At 37.9% G+C, this 16,812-nt stretch overlaps 1 protein-coding gene across 1 annotated transcript in view; it reads right to left on the bottom strand.

Moving 5' to 3' along the window:
- NCAM2 (neural cell adhesion molecule 2) overlaps window positions 1–16,812 on the bottom strand; it is a 535,968-nt gene that overhangs the window by 170,861 nt on the left and 348,295 nt on the right. Inside the window, exon 9 of the mRNA XM_090060216.1 lies at window positions 3,099–3,249. Coding sequence (XP_089916342.1) covers window positions 3,099–3,249 — 151 coding nt within the window. The remainder of the gene's footprint in view (window positions 1–3,098; window positions 3,250–16,812) is intronic.

Here is a 16,812-nt window from a genome sequence, read left to right as displayed (position 1 = left end):
AAAGAAGAAACTAGATATAATATACTCCTGATAAAAATATGCTTTAAGTAACTATGTCTCCAAATGCTAACAGTATTTCAGACAGTTTAAAAGTTTCTCAAATTAATTTTTGGTCATATGTAACTATGCTAAACCTTTTAACAAGATCTATATACAGGAGTTGGCATGGCTTTCTCCTCCATCCAGTCAGAAGTTACCGTGCCAATTCTTCAATTTGCATTTTTCATATTTTTCTTTGACACCAATTTCCTATTTTTAAGTACACTGGTTTTCCTCTCAAAAAGACCAACCATGAAATCTAGCATCAGGCCACCATCAGAAATGCATTTGCAATCATCCAATTGGAATTCTGAAAACTTTGAGAAAATTATCCAGGTGCACATCTGTGAGAGGCAAGCAGGGGATTGTATGTTTAGGGACAACCAACATGGGTTCATTGGAGGCAGGTCCTGTTACACCAGCCTGGTGGCCTTCTATGATCAGGTCACAAAATCCTTAGATGCAGGTGTCACGGTGGATGTAGTCTTTCTGGACTTTAGGAAGGCCTTCGACACTGTCTCCCACCCCATTCTCGTTAAAAAATTAGGAGATTGTGGTGTCAATGCCTACGCAGTCAGACGGGTCACCAATTGGCTGGAGGGCCACTACCAGAGAGTGGTGGTGGAGGGGTCATTTTTGATCTGGAGGGATGTGGGCAGTGGGGTCCTCCAGGACTCGGCCCTCGGACCCGCACTGTTCAACATCTTCATCGGCGACTTGGACAAAGGGGTGAAAAGCACCTTGCTCAAATTCGCAGATGACACTAAGATTTGGGGAGAAGTGGGCACACTAGAAGGGACAGGCTGCAATTGGATCTGGACAGGTTACGGCGGGAGCGGATGAGAATTAGATGGGATTCAGTACTGACAAGTGCAGGGTACTGCACCTAGGGAGAAAGAACCAGCACCATACCTACAGGCTGGGGAACTTCCGTCTCATCAGCACAGAGGCAGAAAAGGATCTTGGAGTCATTACAGACTTCAAGACGAACATAAACCGCCATTGTGGGGACGCAGTCAGGAAGGCTAATCGCACCTTGTAGATGCATCACGAGCAGGTCCAAGGACGTGATCCTCCCCCTCTGTGTGACACTGGTCAGGCCGCAGTTGGAGTACTGCGTCCAGTTCTGGGTGCCGCACTTCAGGACGGATGCAGACAACAAATCAAGAGGGTCCAGAGGAGGGTCACTCACATGATCAGGGGTCAGCAAGGCAGGCCCTACAAGCAGAGGCTACGGGACGTGAACCTGTTCAGCCTCCACAAGAGAAGGCTGAGAGGGGATCTGGTGGCCATCTATAAACTGGCCAAGGGAGACCAGCAGGCAATGGGAGAGTCCCTGTTCCCCCGAGCACTACTGGGAGTAACAAGGAATAATGGCCATAAATTGACTGGCAGTAGATTCAGGCTAGACATCAGGAGCTGCTACTTCACAGTCAGGGTGGCTAGGATCTGGAACCAACTTCCAAGGGATGTGGTGCTCACTCCTACCCTGGGGGTCTTCGAAAGGAGGCTAGATAGACACTTTGCCAGGGTCGTTTGACCCCACCATTCTTTCCTGCCCATGGCAGGGAGTCGGACTTGATGATCTGCTCAGGTCCCTTCTGACCCTACCAACTATGAAACTATAAAAAGTTATAGTTTTATTACCCACCTTCTGTTTCTCCCCTCAGTACATCTGACCCAGTGCCTAACTGAAGTCACGGAAAGGTGTCCATTAACTTCAGTGGCTTTACATGAGTTGCAGTTTTAAAAAAGAACAAGTCTCATATAAAGATAAGCAAACATTACTAGTATTCCCTTTCAAGTTTAGATATTTATTGAAACCCTTGGAACACTCTTCTCCTTCTTCCATATTTTGCCCCCCACCCTTTTTTAAACAATTTATGGGTTTTCACACTTGTCCCTCTACAACTCCTATACATTTCATTATTTTGAGATCCTCAGTCCCTACCTGTCGCTCTCAAGGTCTGTTCTAAATACGGAGGAACTTGTAAAACCCAAAGAAAAAATAGTGAAAAATGTTTTAGTTTTCTGAACTCTATGCTAAACTTGAAGCCTCTTCTGCCTTTCAGGTTGGAATTTAGTTACCATAATCGTTTTGTACAGAATTGGAGACTTCCAATGTAAATCTGCATATCCTCCACTGCACTTACTTGGAACACACTAGCTTTGAATAAAGCAGACTGTCCCACAAATAATACATGACTTCAAGTTATCACAAAGGCGTAAGATTTTTTGAGGAAAAGTGGGAAAAGGAAATAGGGAGCATTCTAGCCTTTTTTTTTAAAATAAGGTTCAGGCCTTATTTTTCACCCACAGGTAGCTTCCACTGGCCAGAATGTCTTGCAGAGAGGGATGCCATCAAAACAGTCACAGAAGGAAACATGGGCTGGACAAAAATCAATGTCTTTAACTGTATTCAAAAGAGGCAGGATTCGCACGGTGTGGTCAGAAATGTTAACTTTGGGCAGCCAGTCTCTCTCAGGGTGAAGTTACACATTACACTTAGGCTGTACTAACAATACTTAAAACTGGAATGTCTGCACATTAAAGTTAATTAATTCAGGCTAAGTGCTCTCTGAGCATATCAAAGTTATGCCATTTCAAGTGTGGGTTAACCCTGGCCTGTGCTAACAAGCTCATGCTAGTGTAATGTCCATCTGCTCCACGGATATAAAAGAGTAATTTGCAGTCTTCCAGCAGTTCTCCCTATCCCCCATAACAGGAATAGACCCTAGATGTCCTGGCTCCTACCCCTACCTCTGCCTCTGCTCTCTAGGCCCCTAGTGACAAGTGCAGGAGCAGTGCAGGCAAAAAAACAAAACAAAAAAAACAACAAAATGTATTAACCCTTCATGTGCAACTCTTCACAGCATGTTCCAACTTCAACACTACACAGCATTCCACAGATTTAGTATGGCCTAAGTGTAATTTGTAACTTCACCCTTATAATATGCAAGGTTAAACATGGATTACTAATAAAATGTGATCTTCCATTAAGAATGTACTTTTTTTCTTTTAAAACAAATTTAAAGAGAAAATAAAATATTAGAACTTACATTCAATATCAAGGTACATGCTCTTTTGGTGCCCACCAATTCTACTTGCAGCTTCACAGTCATATCTCCCTGAATCTGACAACTTCACATCTTTAATATGCAGTGACGATTTTCCATGCTGCCCTTTGACTTCTATACGGCCATCTGGGCTCTGTTTACATTGATTCAGAAAAAAAAAGGGTTTTCTTTATATATTTGTTTATATATTAAACATCATTGATAATTATGACTAAATGTAAAGAATTTGCTGTGAAAGCATCTAATCACATAGTGAAATTAAAGTTAATCACTAAGCGATTTTAAAATGTGTCAAAACATAAGATTTTAAATATATATAGATCTATATAGCTATCTGCCCACCTATCTATCTTTCTTTGTATATATCTCTAAAGAAGTGATATCCCAATTCAAGATTCTATAGTCAAGGCAGTAAGTACATGCTTAAAGGAACACCAAGAAATGAAGCCACACAATTAACAATTCTAAGATTGACATAACTGAATAGCAACTAAGGAATCTGTTTATGATCTCAGTCACATTGATGGAAATAAGGAGTAACTCCTAAGTCGTTAGTGGAATGGTGTTATACAGTCATATCAAATTTGATTCCAGACTCTCTCCCCAACCTTTAAAGAGAGTCAGTGAAAAACTGAAAGAGGAAACAAAAAACCAGAACCCCAAATATCTTCATTTGTATTTTTCTGCTAACACCACCAATGAACAAATCATCCCAAAATATTCTTGGTACTATGGGCTTTTACTGATGATGGTTATGACAACACAGAAGCAGATGGGTCGGGGGGGGGGGGTTGGAGATCCATGCTGTCTTCTACTTTTTCAAAAAAAGCAAATATTGATTGTCTAACTTGGCAAAAGTGAACAAAATCCTACATCCATTTACTTCAAAACACATACAGGAAGAAAAATACAATTTGATTTTAGAAACATAATTATATGAAAAAAGGAAGTAAATAACGATTTTTAAACATATTAAATATTTTATGGTGGCAACTGAATCTCTCTTAAGAATCATGTTCTAGAAGTATGAGCACAGGCCTTGAAGTTAGGAAGTCTTTGATTCTCATCCTGGTTCAGCAATTTACTTACTTGTGGCTTCTAGGCGCTTGCTTCATTTCCCTGCCTTATTTCTTCTTCAGTAAAATAAGGATAAAGATACTTACCTACCTCTCAGGAGTTGTCAGGATTAATTAGTTACTGTTTGTACAGGATGTTATATATAAAAAAGAACTCTGAGGCCCAGTTCTGTAAACCCTTGTTATTGGACATACTGTTTTTTTAAGGTAAATGTTCTTGTAGTGGCAGCCAGTGTTTGCAGGATTATACCCTATATATCTGTATCTTATGTAGGACAATATACCCTATTTTTGATTATTTCTGAATTAGAAGCATAACTGGGGGATGTGTGGGAAAAAGGGCACTGGAGCAGCTGTTGCAGGCACCACCTTTGGAGCAGTGCAAAAATAGTCACTGCTGGAGAAGTGGCTGGATGTACAGCCATAATACACACTGTGGCAACCCAGTGCAGTCTCATGCATTGCAGCTGGCCTAGGCACAAAGCTGCTTGGTTATGTCAAAGATCAAAGTCTTTGATTTTAGATGCCAATGGCAAAAAGTCAGATGGCAAAAGGTCAGAAGCTAATACAACAAACTCTGTAATTGTAATTTATCTCTCTGTATTAACAGTGCTGCATATACACACCCCTGTCTCTGCCTCATTTTTAATCACTTGAGTCTCCCATACGAGAAAGAGAAGCTAACCTTGAATTGTACATAACTCAAGGGCTATGACGTCAAGAAAGATACCGTAACCTGGTAACAAGATACCAAATTGGCTGTCTTTGAAGAAATTGCAAAATTAAAGTAATATACTACGCGTGCCATCCTGTGACCAAACAGGACCAGTACCACCCCAGTAAAAATAACCACCCCTTTTTTCTGAAACTTGAGCAAACAAAGAGAGCATAAGTGCCAACTCGTTAATTATTCATGCCTGGCGTGTAATAATTGGTCACTTTGCCAAATATAACTTTGAAAGAACTTCTGCCCAAAGCAGAGAGCTGCGTATACATTCAAGAAGAACAGATTGTGCACAACAGATATTATCTCTTCGCCTACGTATCTTTCTGGCGTACCCCGTATTGCCAGCCCGTCTATCTTTGTTGTTATCTGTCTTATCAAGAGCTCTCGGTAATCTGCAGACTGCAATGGCTTATGTGAATCGCTCGAATTCTGTAACAAGCAACTCTGTAAATGCTGGGTAACATGATATCTGCATGCTGTAACTGAATAAATCAACTCCTCTGCCTACGCTGCAAGCCATCAGTAGCGTAAGTAAAATAAACTTTTTATGTAACCAATATGCTGTGTTTAAATCATCTGACTCCTGCTCACCATTATCACCCACCTGTCTAGTTATAAATCCTCCTCCTCGCGCCAAGCCAGTCACGCTGACCCAGGCTCGCAGGTTAAGGGTGCACTGGCATTAGGGGCACAACAGGTTATACCTTTGTCAAACAGTACAGAAAATTCACAAGCAAATTGGTTCACAAAACAGTTCACATCAAGGGAAACTAGTAGATGTGCACACCAGAAACTTTGTGTAAAGAAACCTATGTCTTTGATTTCACATCTGAATATAATAGCACAGCCCTTATTGACAGCACCAAATGCCACCACAGGAAGACAAATGAAGAGGTTTTCAGTAACAGGCCTAAATCCAGGAGCACCCCAAATACCCCATACTAGTTAAATCACAAGATCACTTAATTTTCTCTTTTGCCAGTCTTAAATGATGAAAATGTCATCCTCAGTAAATGTTTAAACACATGCAGATTAATATCCTTAATTCATCAAGAACATTACTAATAATTAAAAAGTCAGAATTTATCATCATTGGTGAACAAGCTACTTCCTTTAGAAAGATGCTGAATTCCTGAATATATTTTTAAAAATAATTTAAGAATTTACTTTAAATTTAAGAATGACTTAACTTTTTTGTAGTATTCATCTTTGTATTACTATTCTTGGTAATAGAAATCTATTACTTTTGTACTATTCCTCAGTCCATTCCTGGCATCTGATGATGAACGTTATTGCCTCCAAAAGTTTATGTCTCTCTGAACCAGTTGGTTTCTATGAACTTTTTAACATGTGTAAGTAGTGCTGTAGTGCCAAGTGCTTTGAAAAGTTGTATCTCAGCTCCTGGTGCTTGCAGTTGTATAAGTGGCTAAAGCCTAGCACTGTAATCACATGAGACAGTGAGGATCACCAGAGAAGTGTGTAATAAGGTACATGTTTACATTTTAAATGCTGACTTAATATTCTGTGTTTTAGATTAATGCTATCAAATTACTTTGTTAAAAGATTCAAATCTTTTTTGGTACAGCTGTCTAACTACTTTAGATTGTCTAAACACTGGTCTGAAAAAGAGAAAGACCAAATTCTGTTCTCAGATCACCTATGAAAACACACTAGGGGCAGCTGGTTTACATATATGTAAACGGATAACTTATTTGTAATATTCAAATTAAAAACAAAGAAAATGAAACAAACTCCTCTTACAAATGAATGGTCTAAGCAGTAGGGTCACATGGCTTACAGGCAAGATCTGGAGCACATACATGGCTTCTCATGGGTCAGATGATCCACCTTTGGCAATGGGTAAGTGGTTTTTCATGAGGCAAGAAACCAAGGTGACGACTGCTACTACTTGACTTCTTTTCTCCGGCCACTGATTTTGGTTTCTAATAACAACTCAAAACCCCCAAATTCAGTAGTGAGTAAGAGTATGCAGCTGTGTAGAGCCTGCATGCTGGCCAGGTTCTTCTTCCTTTGTTTGGGTAGCCAGGAATATGTACTAGAAACAAAGGCCCTAACCCTAACATAACCAAAACACATAACACCCTGCCACAGATAAAGCAGGGACATCGTGGTGGCCAATGTCTTGAGGGTGTGAAGGTTGTTAAAAATGCTTGAGAGGTTTCCTACTCTGCTACAGCTGGCACTATACCTGATTAGTCTTAAGTGGATGTACATTCAAGCTCCTTCTTTCCAGGAAACAAATTCCAGACATAAATTGCCTAAATGATTAGCATTATATGTTATGGTATGGCAGAACCATTTCCTGTTATTGTAAATAGTAGATCTTCCTGCATACATACACACACACACACACACACACACACACACACAGAATATATGATGCTAATTCTATATACTTTTCAGATCCAAGAAAGGAATCTATATAAACATGTCCATGATTCAAAAGAGCAAGGCAAGCAGGCACGTACACACACGTACACACACTTTTCTTCCTTTCTCCCTTGGATCAACAGAAAAGTACATAGGATTAGCATAATCAGAAAAAGCAGTTGCAGATGATCCTGCTATCATTATATTAGCATAAAGCTGAAAATGAATTGGCCAAAATGATTGAAAAAATTATTGCTTCAATAAACTTCACCTTTTTCTTCTTGTAAATTGCTAAGAGCAGATTGTGATTAATATTTCTTGATCTATAGTTGCTTTATAAGTAGTTTAATGTGTGTGTTCACTGTTAGGAAACCAAAAACCCAAGTTGTTTGCATTGGAATACAGACCCACCCTATAGGATGTTCCCATTTTTTCCTTGAATTAGTGTAACATTTGAAGCAGGAGTGAATACTTAGTTGCAAATTCACAATTCCTGTTCTGCAAATATTTTTCCAATATTTGATTTAACTATACTTTATGTTGGCAAATGCTCCTGTTAAACAAATTATGGGTAGCAAAAGCTAAGAAAGCACAAATACAGAACAAGAAAATGCAAAAATGCAAGCAAATATTATAGAAACACTTTCTAGTATTTCCTCAGCTCTATATAGAGCTCTGACAACACTTTGGAGGCAACCTTCTTAGTCAGGAACAGTGACAGAAAAGTAGAAAATGAGACATGTTAAAAAAAGAATACAATGGGATTGTACAAGGACTTTAAAACTACTAGTAGGTCCAGAATTCTATGTAGGAGCCTAAAGAAGTTAACCGGCCCTCACAGGTAAGTAGGTCATGGATGTATACTGATGACAGAACACACACCGTGGCATTATAGCTCTATCGCAGCATTGTTAGGAAGAGACAACCAAGATAGCACCAAAAAGACAGTTTATTTTTGCAAGAAGCAATGGAAAGGTCTTACTGTGCTGCCAAATGATTGTTTGTTAAAAGGGCAAGCATGACACAAGCTGAGCTTGAAGCAAAAGTAAGATCATGCGTATTATTGTTTTCAACTGCTGAACATGAGATTTCCAAGACACAGAACCTTACATTCAGACAGGATAAAAATCTGCCTTCAGTAGTGACCAGCCACAGTGCTTTAATGTAATCCTTGATCAAACTTAAACCAAGATAGCGTTCACTATCAAGTCATTGTAAAAATATGCTTGCTAAAACTGGTTACATCAATGAATCTTATATTTACCTCCAAGGATGGTCAGTACCTACTGAAATGCATGTATCACCAGGTTTGATATGGGCCCTTAAGATTCTAATAATTACAATAATATAAAATAAAATATAATAAAATGGGACATTATCTGCTCTATTGTCCCTGAACAGACATGGATACACCATTATTTTTCAGTTACAACAAAGTATAAAAATAAAAAAATCAAAGGCAAATCAGAGCAGTCTCTGTGGTTCAGTGATAATGAGCTCTAATTTGCACAGCAACTCTTTTATTATGGATCATGAATAATTAGTCAGGTATAAACAATAGTCTTGGTCAAGCCAGTTTCATTCATAAGTATGTAGGACTAGAGTTTGCCTAACAAGACCCAACCAGGAAGTGAGCAGTTAACAGCTGCTTGCGTAGATACCACTCCTAAAAAAAGGATTCAGGAATAATTCATTTTTACTAAACAGAGCATTATGAAACCTGGAAACATGTTGTAAGTACTAAATCCACTCTTACTCCTGCTTAATGTTTATTAACATTCAGTTGTCACTGTGGAAAATCACAAATTTATAAAGCAAAGTATATTTCAATTTGAATGCTAATTATGGAGATTATCATGATGATCAAATCGATGTCATCCCCTCCCTGCCCACATATCCACTTCACCAAAATCATCTTAAAGACAATGGGACTCATTTTGTGGTGTTGGCATTACTGAAGTTCCAATCATAAACCAGAGGTCTCAGTGTATCCCTAAAACCGCATGTCATACTATTGACCATGTTTTCAAATCTTGATCCTGGGTACTTATAAAATGTAGTCAAAAAGCAGTGAGACCTAATAACCTGATATGTGAGAGTTCAACTAAGTGATACATCCCAAGAAACCTGAGTGAGATGCAGAAAATGTATTCAGTGAACTAGAATGTTTAACCTTTCACAATAAGACAGGGTTGGCATTTTGAATATTGATAGCAATCTAATTGCATAAGCTTTATTTACAAAGAGTTAGAGATTAAATATTCAAGGAGCAATAAACTGTCAAGAGAAAAACAAGATAGTTCTTCATAGAAGCTGAAGTGTTATCTAAGTTAATAATGACCTAGACTCATAATAAAAGTGTCTCCAAAGAGAATTCAAGTTGAGAGGTTCCTTAGTTACACACATTATTCACTCCTACTCCCAATTTTAGTTCACTCCAAATGAAATGAAAGTTAGATTATATATATATTACTGAAAGCATTTTTGTATGTGTTACTTCCTGAGCTTTCCTCATGACTTGCACTATTTCATTTTTTAAAATTTCCCCGTATCTCCTGACTGCCTGCTATACTTGTCATCAGGGTACAGCATGAAAACCTTCTTTCAAAAGTACCCATGAGAGCACTGGAATTCATGTCAGTCACTGATTCTACATGTTCCAAAAGCAGACTAGGGGGTCAGTATTGGAGTACTGGTGATGAGGAAACATTGCTGAAAGTGCAGCAGCCAGGAGGATATCAAAACAGTTTTTAGGTTAAACCTTAAGAAGTATCATGTGCTCTGATACATGCACATGAGGAGGTCAATGGTCATGATTCCACTGTCGTTATAGTTTCAAGTGTGTAATTTCACTGCTTTTGTGGGCTGATTTTATACACTAAAATGATGACTGAACCTGATAGTGTGTGTGTATTATTATTTAATTGTAGCTAAGTGGAAATGGTGCAACAGGTGATTTGGACTGATCAAGTTTTTCTCTGGCTCTCACTGTTGGACTGGTGTAGCAAATGAGATAAAGTTGTAAGGCTGCCAAAGTGTGCATTTTGAGTTGGCTGAGAGCTAGAGTGGCAGATGAAAACAGATGCATTAAGTAGTAACTCATTTGCAGCTACATTTTGATAGCATTACGTGGACCGTGAAAGCACATGTGACAGTGTGTTGACTACCATGTAGCAGAAAAAAAGGAATCCTTTGTGTTACAGGTCACATATCTCAATTTAAAATCCAAGTTAAAATTCTTCTTTTTGTTCATAGATTAGTGTTTAAATCTTGCTTTATATGATCAAAGTGCCATGACTCCCTATAGTCACTCTATTTTAGGTCGATTTTGCTTGTCACTGAATATAATGATTAGGCACTTCTTCCTGACAACTTACACGTTCTGTAATATGCTTTTGTGTTTCTCTGGATATGAAAAAAATACTATGTGTCAACCACCAAAATGATGATGGAACACTAGATTAGAATTCCTAAGGTTTTTTTTCCTAACACGTCCAAGAACATGACTGGCCTGGAAATTCATAAAAACCCCTCTAGAAAATGCAATTTTTCCAGTTTGAGTACCTCCAAAACAGCTGCCACAGACATAGATGGTGGCAAAGTCAAAACAAAAATATGCCTTGACTTTATGCATCATTCTTCCATAGATGGAAGGATGGGTTGCCTTACTCATATTCCGAGCCTGTATAACAGTGAATTTTCAAGAGGAGACACAATGGTTAAAGTTGAGGAACAGAATCATATGTGGAGTGCCATGAAAGACACCTTTTACTATATCATCATGGAAATTTTTGTTTTCATTTGTAGTGTTACTGACATCTACCAGAAAGTATAACTTCAAACTGGACACTTGTGAATCATTCAGATGGAAGTTTCTTAAAAATCAGATTGAAGTAGATCATAACTGCCCATTAAACTTGTCCGTGAAGCAGAAAGAAAAGCAAGCTAGAAGGGAAGACTTGCCACCTGAGCTGATGGCACTGGATGAATATAAGAGTTCCAGAATTCTAATAAATATAAGTGACCAACAATTCCTAGTCTGAGAATCTACCTTTGACGATGAGAAAGGGCTGTTATTCACAACAGCCACCAACGTGAAGAAGCTGATGGAAGCTCCCTTCTGGATTATGGATGGTATATTCACAATATTCCTCACACTCTTCAGGTATATGTATTCTATCCATGCACCTGTTGGAAACAGCAGAAAATTCCAGAGTATTGCTACGTGTATATGTCTTAAAGTCCAGTGAATCAGAATAATGCTACAGCAGAGTCTTGGACTTGTTTTTTTTTTTAAATAGAAGATCTTGGGTATCATCTGCAATTTAAAACTGCAGCTTACTTATTCTAACTTTCAAGGACTTATTAATCTTTGCAGTATGCTGCAAAATCCTCAAAGGGGTCAGAGTTGTTTTTTCCCAATGGAAGAAATTTTTAGAGTAAACTTATTAGCTCTAAGTCTATGGTGTAATACATAGGAAGCCATGAAAAGCTAGTCTCGAAGTAAAGATATTTTGTTGTGTTGGCTTTCTTTCCATTTGTAGACATAGCATCTAGTTTTAAAGAATTCAAGTAGATATGACAGCTTCTCTGCCAGTTGTCAACAGTACATATATTCAAGGAAATTATACTCTTGGGAGCTTCAGATACTATTTAAGAAATGATAACACTATATGGACTAACCCTTTATTGATTTATGCTGGCACATTCTCATGTCACTGCGATCAGTAAACAATCAGGTGACACAGTTTCCAACACACCAAAAACACAAACTAGGACATGAAACAGAAGACTGGTCTGCTGTTCTTGGAAGAGCTCATTTTGTTTGCTTGCAATTGTAGAAGAGTATGAAAAAGTAATGATGAAGATAGAGCATGGTGATTGCCCATTCAAAGTTACCTTCAGTAAAGGCACAAATCAGAAGGGAAAAATGTTTGATGAGGAATAATGGCAAGTATATTTGTGGCATATGATACAATTCTACAGAAGAACTGGTAATTAAAAATGATTTACATGTGTAAAGGATTTATTAAAGTACTGTAATCTTCTTTACTTTGTCATTAGAAAATTTGATCCTGTAATAAACAATTTAATTCCAACAGATACCAGTTCTACTGAGAAGATTAGCACAATTCTCCTAAAGAAGAACTTCTAACATAGTTCTATTCAAAACAGACTTTTCTTAATCCAACTATTAAAATAATATACTAACTACACGATCACATCTTATCTTAGATAACGGAAACTTACTGATCTGATTCTCTAGTTACAATAGCATGAAAAAGGCTGTATCCCACCATGACAATTCTCTCATTTTTGTAAACGGTGAGAGCTGGTTCAGATCCACTGTAAATTAGCATAAATTGGAGGAGCTACTTTTGTGGTAGGAGATGGCCAGGGCACAAGCAATTCCAAAACACATGCACATATGAGGTCTGACTCTGCTTCAGTCTGAATAATGTTTTACTTACCAGAATGTATCCTCAGGTGATCAGATCCCTATGTATATGAACAGGAATCACTAGTGTTAAGTATTTAGATAGCAGTAGTGGTAGTAAATATGATTTTCTAAATCAGAAACATTGACTAGGTCTCATGTCATTTAAATGATGTTGCCTATATACTTTGTGACTGTCTTCAGATGAAATGCTATTGGGGAACCCTCCCTCCCTCTCCTCCCGCCCCGAGCACAAATAAAGCAATGATATGTCTCCAGACAAGTTCTTCAAAAACGTATTACTAGGATATTAGACAATTATTTCAACACCTTATTTATGTATGAGATCCATTCACTTGGAGGAAAAAATAACTGTGGCCAATCATATTTCGACACCCAAACCTCCAACTTCCAACCTAGTGACTTTTTCCCCTTTTTAATAAATATAAATCCATTTTGAAGATGATAGCTTCTTGAAGCCATCATAATGCATTCAGTGCTTAGCACGAATGTTACCATGAGATGAAATGGCTGACAGATTGTGAATCCTCGCTTGGCAGGAGGCAAAATCAGAAAGTAGAAAGATTATGAGTTGATTTACTGGCTTTTACTTACTTTTTAATATGTTATATTTTGGGTCTGAGGGGGAAGTGGCATTGGGAGTTCTTTTCTCTAAAAATAAATTATGCTAAATTCATTTGACTTTAACTTTTATTTCCATTCAGAAGTGAATAACGCATTTACAAATATAAATATTTAAGGTCCTCACAAAATCTGCATCACTATCTGTGGTATATCTCTACAACTCTACAAAGTACCAAGCACTCAACATGAAGTACTGAGTTCCATCAATTTCTATTCAAATTAATTTGAAGCTGAGGATGGTAACTACTATGCAGGGATACTTAGTGCCTTGCAAGACTGAGACACTACAAAACAAAAGGTAGGAATGGAAACGGACTAGGCAAACTAGCTTTCCCTCTACATGGACAGATCAATTAATAGAATACTTGCAAAGACTTTTGAATTTTAAACTTCTCTCCATTCCTCATTCCTGAGGGATATGCAAAAGAGATTACTGCAATGTTATCAAATTATGTAAATGCAGTGTGAACAATAACATCACTGTCCAGTTACATAAAGTTTCACTGAAGACCCTTTGTTCCAAACATTGAATGCCATGCATGTTTCCCCAAATTAGAATATAGAAGATTTGGCATGTATAAACAGCTCATGATAAGCTACACCTAATCTTGTTATTTCACGAGTTATAATGTTTAATATGAAAATAGTCAAAGAAGGTAAATGAGAATTCAAGAGGGATAGAAGGGTCATTTAGGGAATCAAAGCCCAAATAGTTGGGAGAAGTAAACACTGATAATTTACATTTGCGTAGCTATGCAGATTGGGTTCCTAGGTGAGGCATCAAGGCCTGACCTAGGCAGGGGGACTCTTTTTTAAGGGAACTAAGTTTCTACTCAAAGCATTTGATTAAAAAGGTGTGTGTGTGGGGCGGGGGGGGAGGGACAGGGTGACTATACGCATGCTATGTGGTGGATGGGGGGTGTTTTAATTAGAGCAGCTGTGGAAGTTTACAATGAAATTTAGTTAGTTTACAATGTAATTTAGTTTGCAATGTAATTTAGTTCTAACATGATCCCTATATTTTTATAGATTTCAAATAAATACCATCCCCACGTACACACAGAGCAAGTATCAGCAGTCTGTCCTCCATCTTTGTGCATCATTTCTCTGTTTCTCATCTATGCAATCCCTATCTCTAAATATGAAATCCAGCTCATACTACCTGCTTCAATAGTTATAAAACAAGTTGTCAGACAGCAAGGAGATACTGGGTATTAAAATTATTTATTGCTATTCTTGGCTTTTTGAACAAAATATGCTCTGCTGATGGCAAACAATAGTGATGTGCAAAAAAAGTAAATCTGGATTCTTTGGAGGATCTGAGCTTATGAACTTGGGGTGTAATAGCTTAAGACTTTACCACTGGAGCCAAAGAACCAAATCCAGTGAAAGTGGTTTAGCCACTACAGGATAACACAGAGTCAAACTGTATTAGTGCATGTTTTTGCATTTTTCTTGCGAAAAACAATGTGGAGAAGCAGATGAGACTTGGGTCTGTTCTGTCAGAGCCACGCATTCTGCATTCATTAAGGGCTAGATCATTCCAATACTGGTAAAATGAATGTAATATAGTTCCCCCCTATACATTAATGATATTGCACAATTAAGTGTTTAATTGAGCAATTATGTGGAGGCCAGCTACAGGTGCAAAATATCTGGTCAATAAAAAGCTCCAACCAGCTATAGTTACACCTTGAAAATGTGAACTAACTTTATAGCTGGTTGCTACTGAGGTTTAATTTGCACATGTAGCAGGGTCTCACATGTGGCTGGGAGCCCACCAGCTGACGGGGCTCCCAGCTGCAGGATACACCATGCCCTATGTAAAACCACTGAGACCTAGGTTTCATGCAGCCCTGAGCCCTAGGGATTATAATAAATGCCCAGGGTCTGGGGGTTGACAGCTATACAGAATACGAGACTTTTCCACTTTTTACAGAGCTCTATAAAGGTCGCATTTGCAGAAAAAAAAAGTGTTCAAAGAAAATCAAGAGTACAACAAATAATTTATAAAGAAGGGAATTGCATGTTAATACTAAATCACTGTTTATAGATTGTACTTGTATATATAACTATACCCCATTTGACAAAGTATTATAACTGTTCTGTGCAGGTTTTAATATAATAAACTAATTACAGCTGTCTACAAGGCACAGTGAGGTATGCAAAGGGTCACTTGGCAACAAATTACAAGACTACTGAATCCCATTAATTTCTCAGCTTTTGACACAGATAGCACAACTTTACAATTACTTGTGCATGGTTTGTAGAACTTTGAAATTAGAGATAACAAGGCCAAAAATCCCACCCCCCAAACAAACACATAAAAACAAAACACAAACTATTTTTAATATAGGAACTTTTGTCATAGACCATGGAGCCAATTGTGCTGTATGATGTAAAGCAGGGAACACAAAAATGGGTGGTGGTACAAAGAACTTGTAATTCAAAAAAAGAGAAGAGACAACAGATGGAGACAGACGGGAAGGGGAGTATAAGGAAATAATGAGAAATTATTGATTTATGCAGGTGTCCATGGTCTAAACATACCTATGCCCTAACTGCTCAGATTTCTTATAGTCATGAGAGTTTTAGGGAGGGACTAGAAGACAGATATGAGGTATGTTTGTGGATGTTTATGAAGACTTCCGCACGTGTGATGGGTAACATGGGAGAGATCAGAAAAGTTTTTATTGGAAACTCTAACAGAGTCTACTGGCATTGTGAATCCATTTGTGATATACCATGAACATGGTGATGCCCTGTTTATAGGCCTGAATGACAGAAGATGATAATATTGTTCAAAGTGATCAAAAAAGACATAGGGGGAATAGCTGCCAGGGATCTTGTGGGGGGAGAAATTCTATCACTTATTTTATCCTCCAGTTTATTTTTCAAGATTATTCTTTACATTGCATTTTCTGAATTCCATACCTAATTTATTTAAATGTTTGAAGGAATGAACATGGCTGGATTAAAGCATAGGCAAACTAGTCACATGCCTAGGGCCCTAAGTGAAGAAGAGGCCCAATTGTGCTTTTTACATGTTATAATTATTAAGTGAAAAAAACTAGGGGCCCATGAGTTTGTTTGCCAAGGGCCCACTTAAGGGTTAATCTGGCCCTGGGAACAAAGCCTGCATTTCTCCTCTTAAAGCTGCATTCTAATTAGCTTCCCCTTCAGAAAAAAGATCTTAATTTAGGCTTTTAAATTTCAAATATTATTTTGAGTTATTTCTTCAAGGATCAGAGATAACCTACAGATTTCACAGGGAAAAAAATAGAAAACTGTATGTATTATGAGCAGTATTACATCATCTTGCTAGACTATCAGAGTAGCTCTTAGCAACAGGATTCCATATAACACTTAAAAGGTTATTTATTTCAAAATTTTCTGGGTGATAATCACCTACAGTATTCT

The sequence above is a fragment of the Crocodylus siamensis genome, chromosome 1 (assembly GCF_052110815.1).
Source record: "Crocodylus siamensis isolate JL-2025a chromosome 1, ASM5211081v1, whole genome shotgun sequence".
In the NCBI taxonomy this organism is placed as follows: Eukaryota; Metazoa; Chordata; order Crocodylia; family Crocodylidae; genus Crocodylus; species Crocodylus siamensis.
Note: the sequence above shows the minus strand (reverse complement) of the source record. Positions and strands in the feature narration are given on the sequence as shown.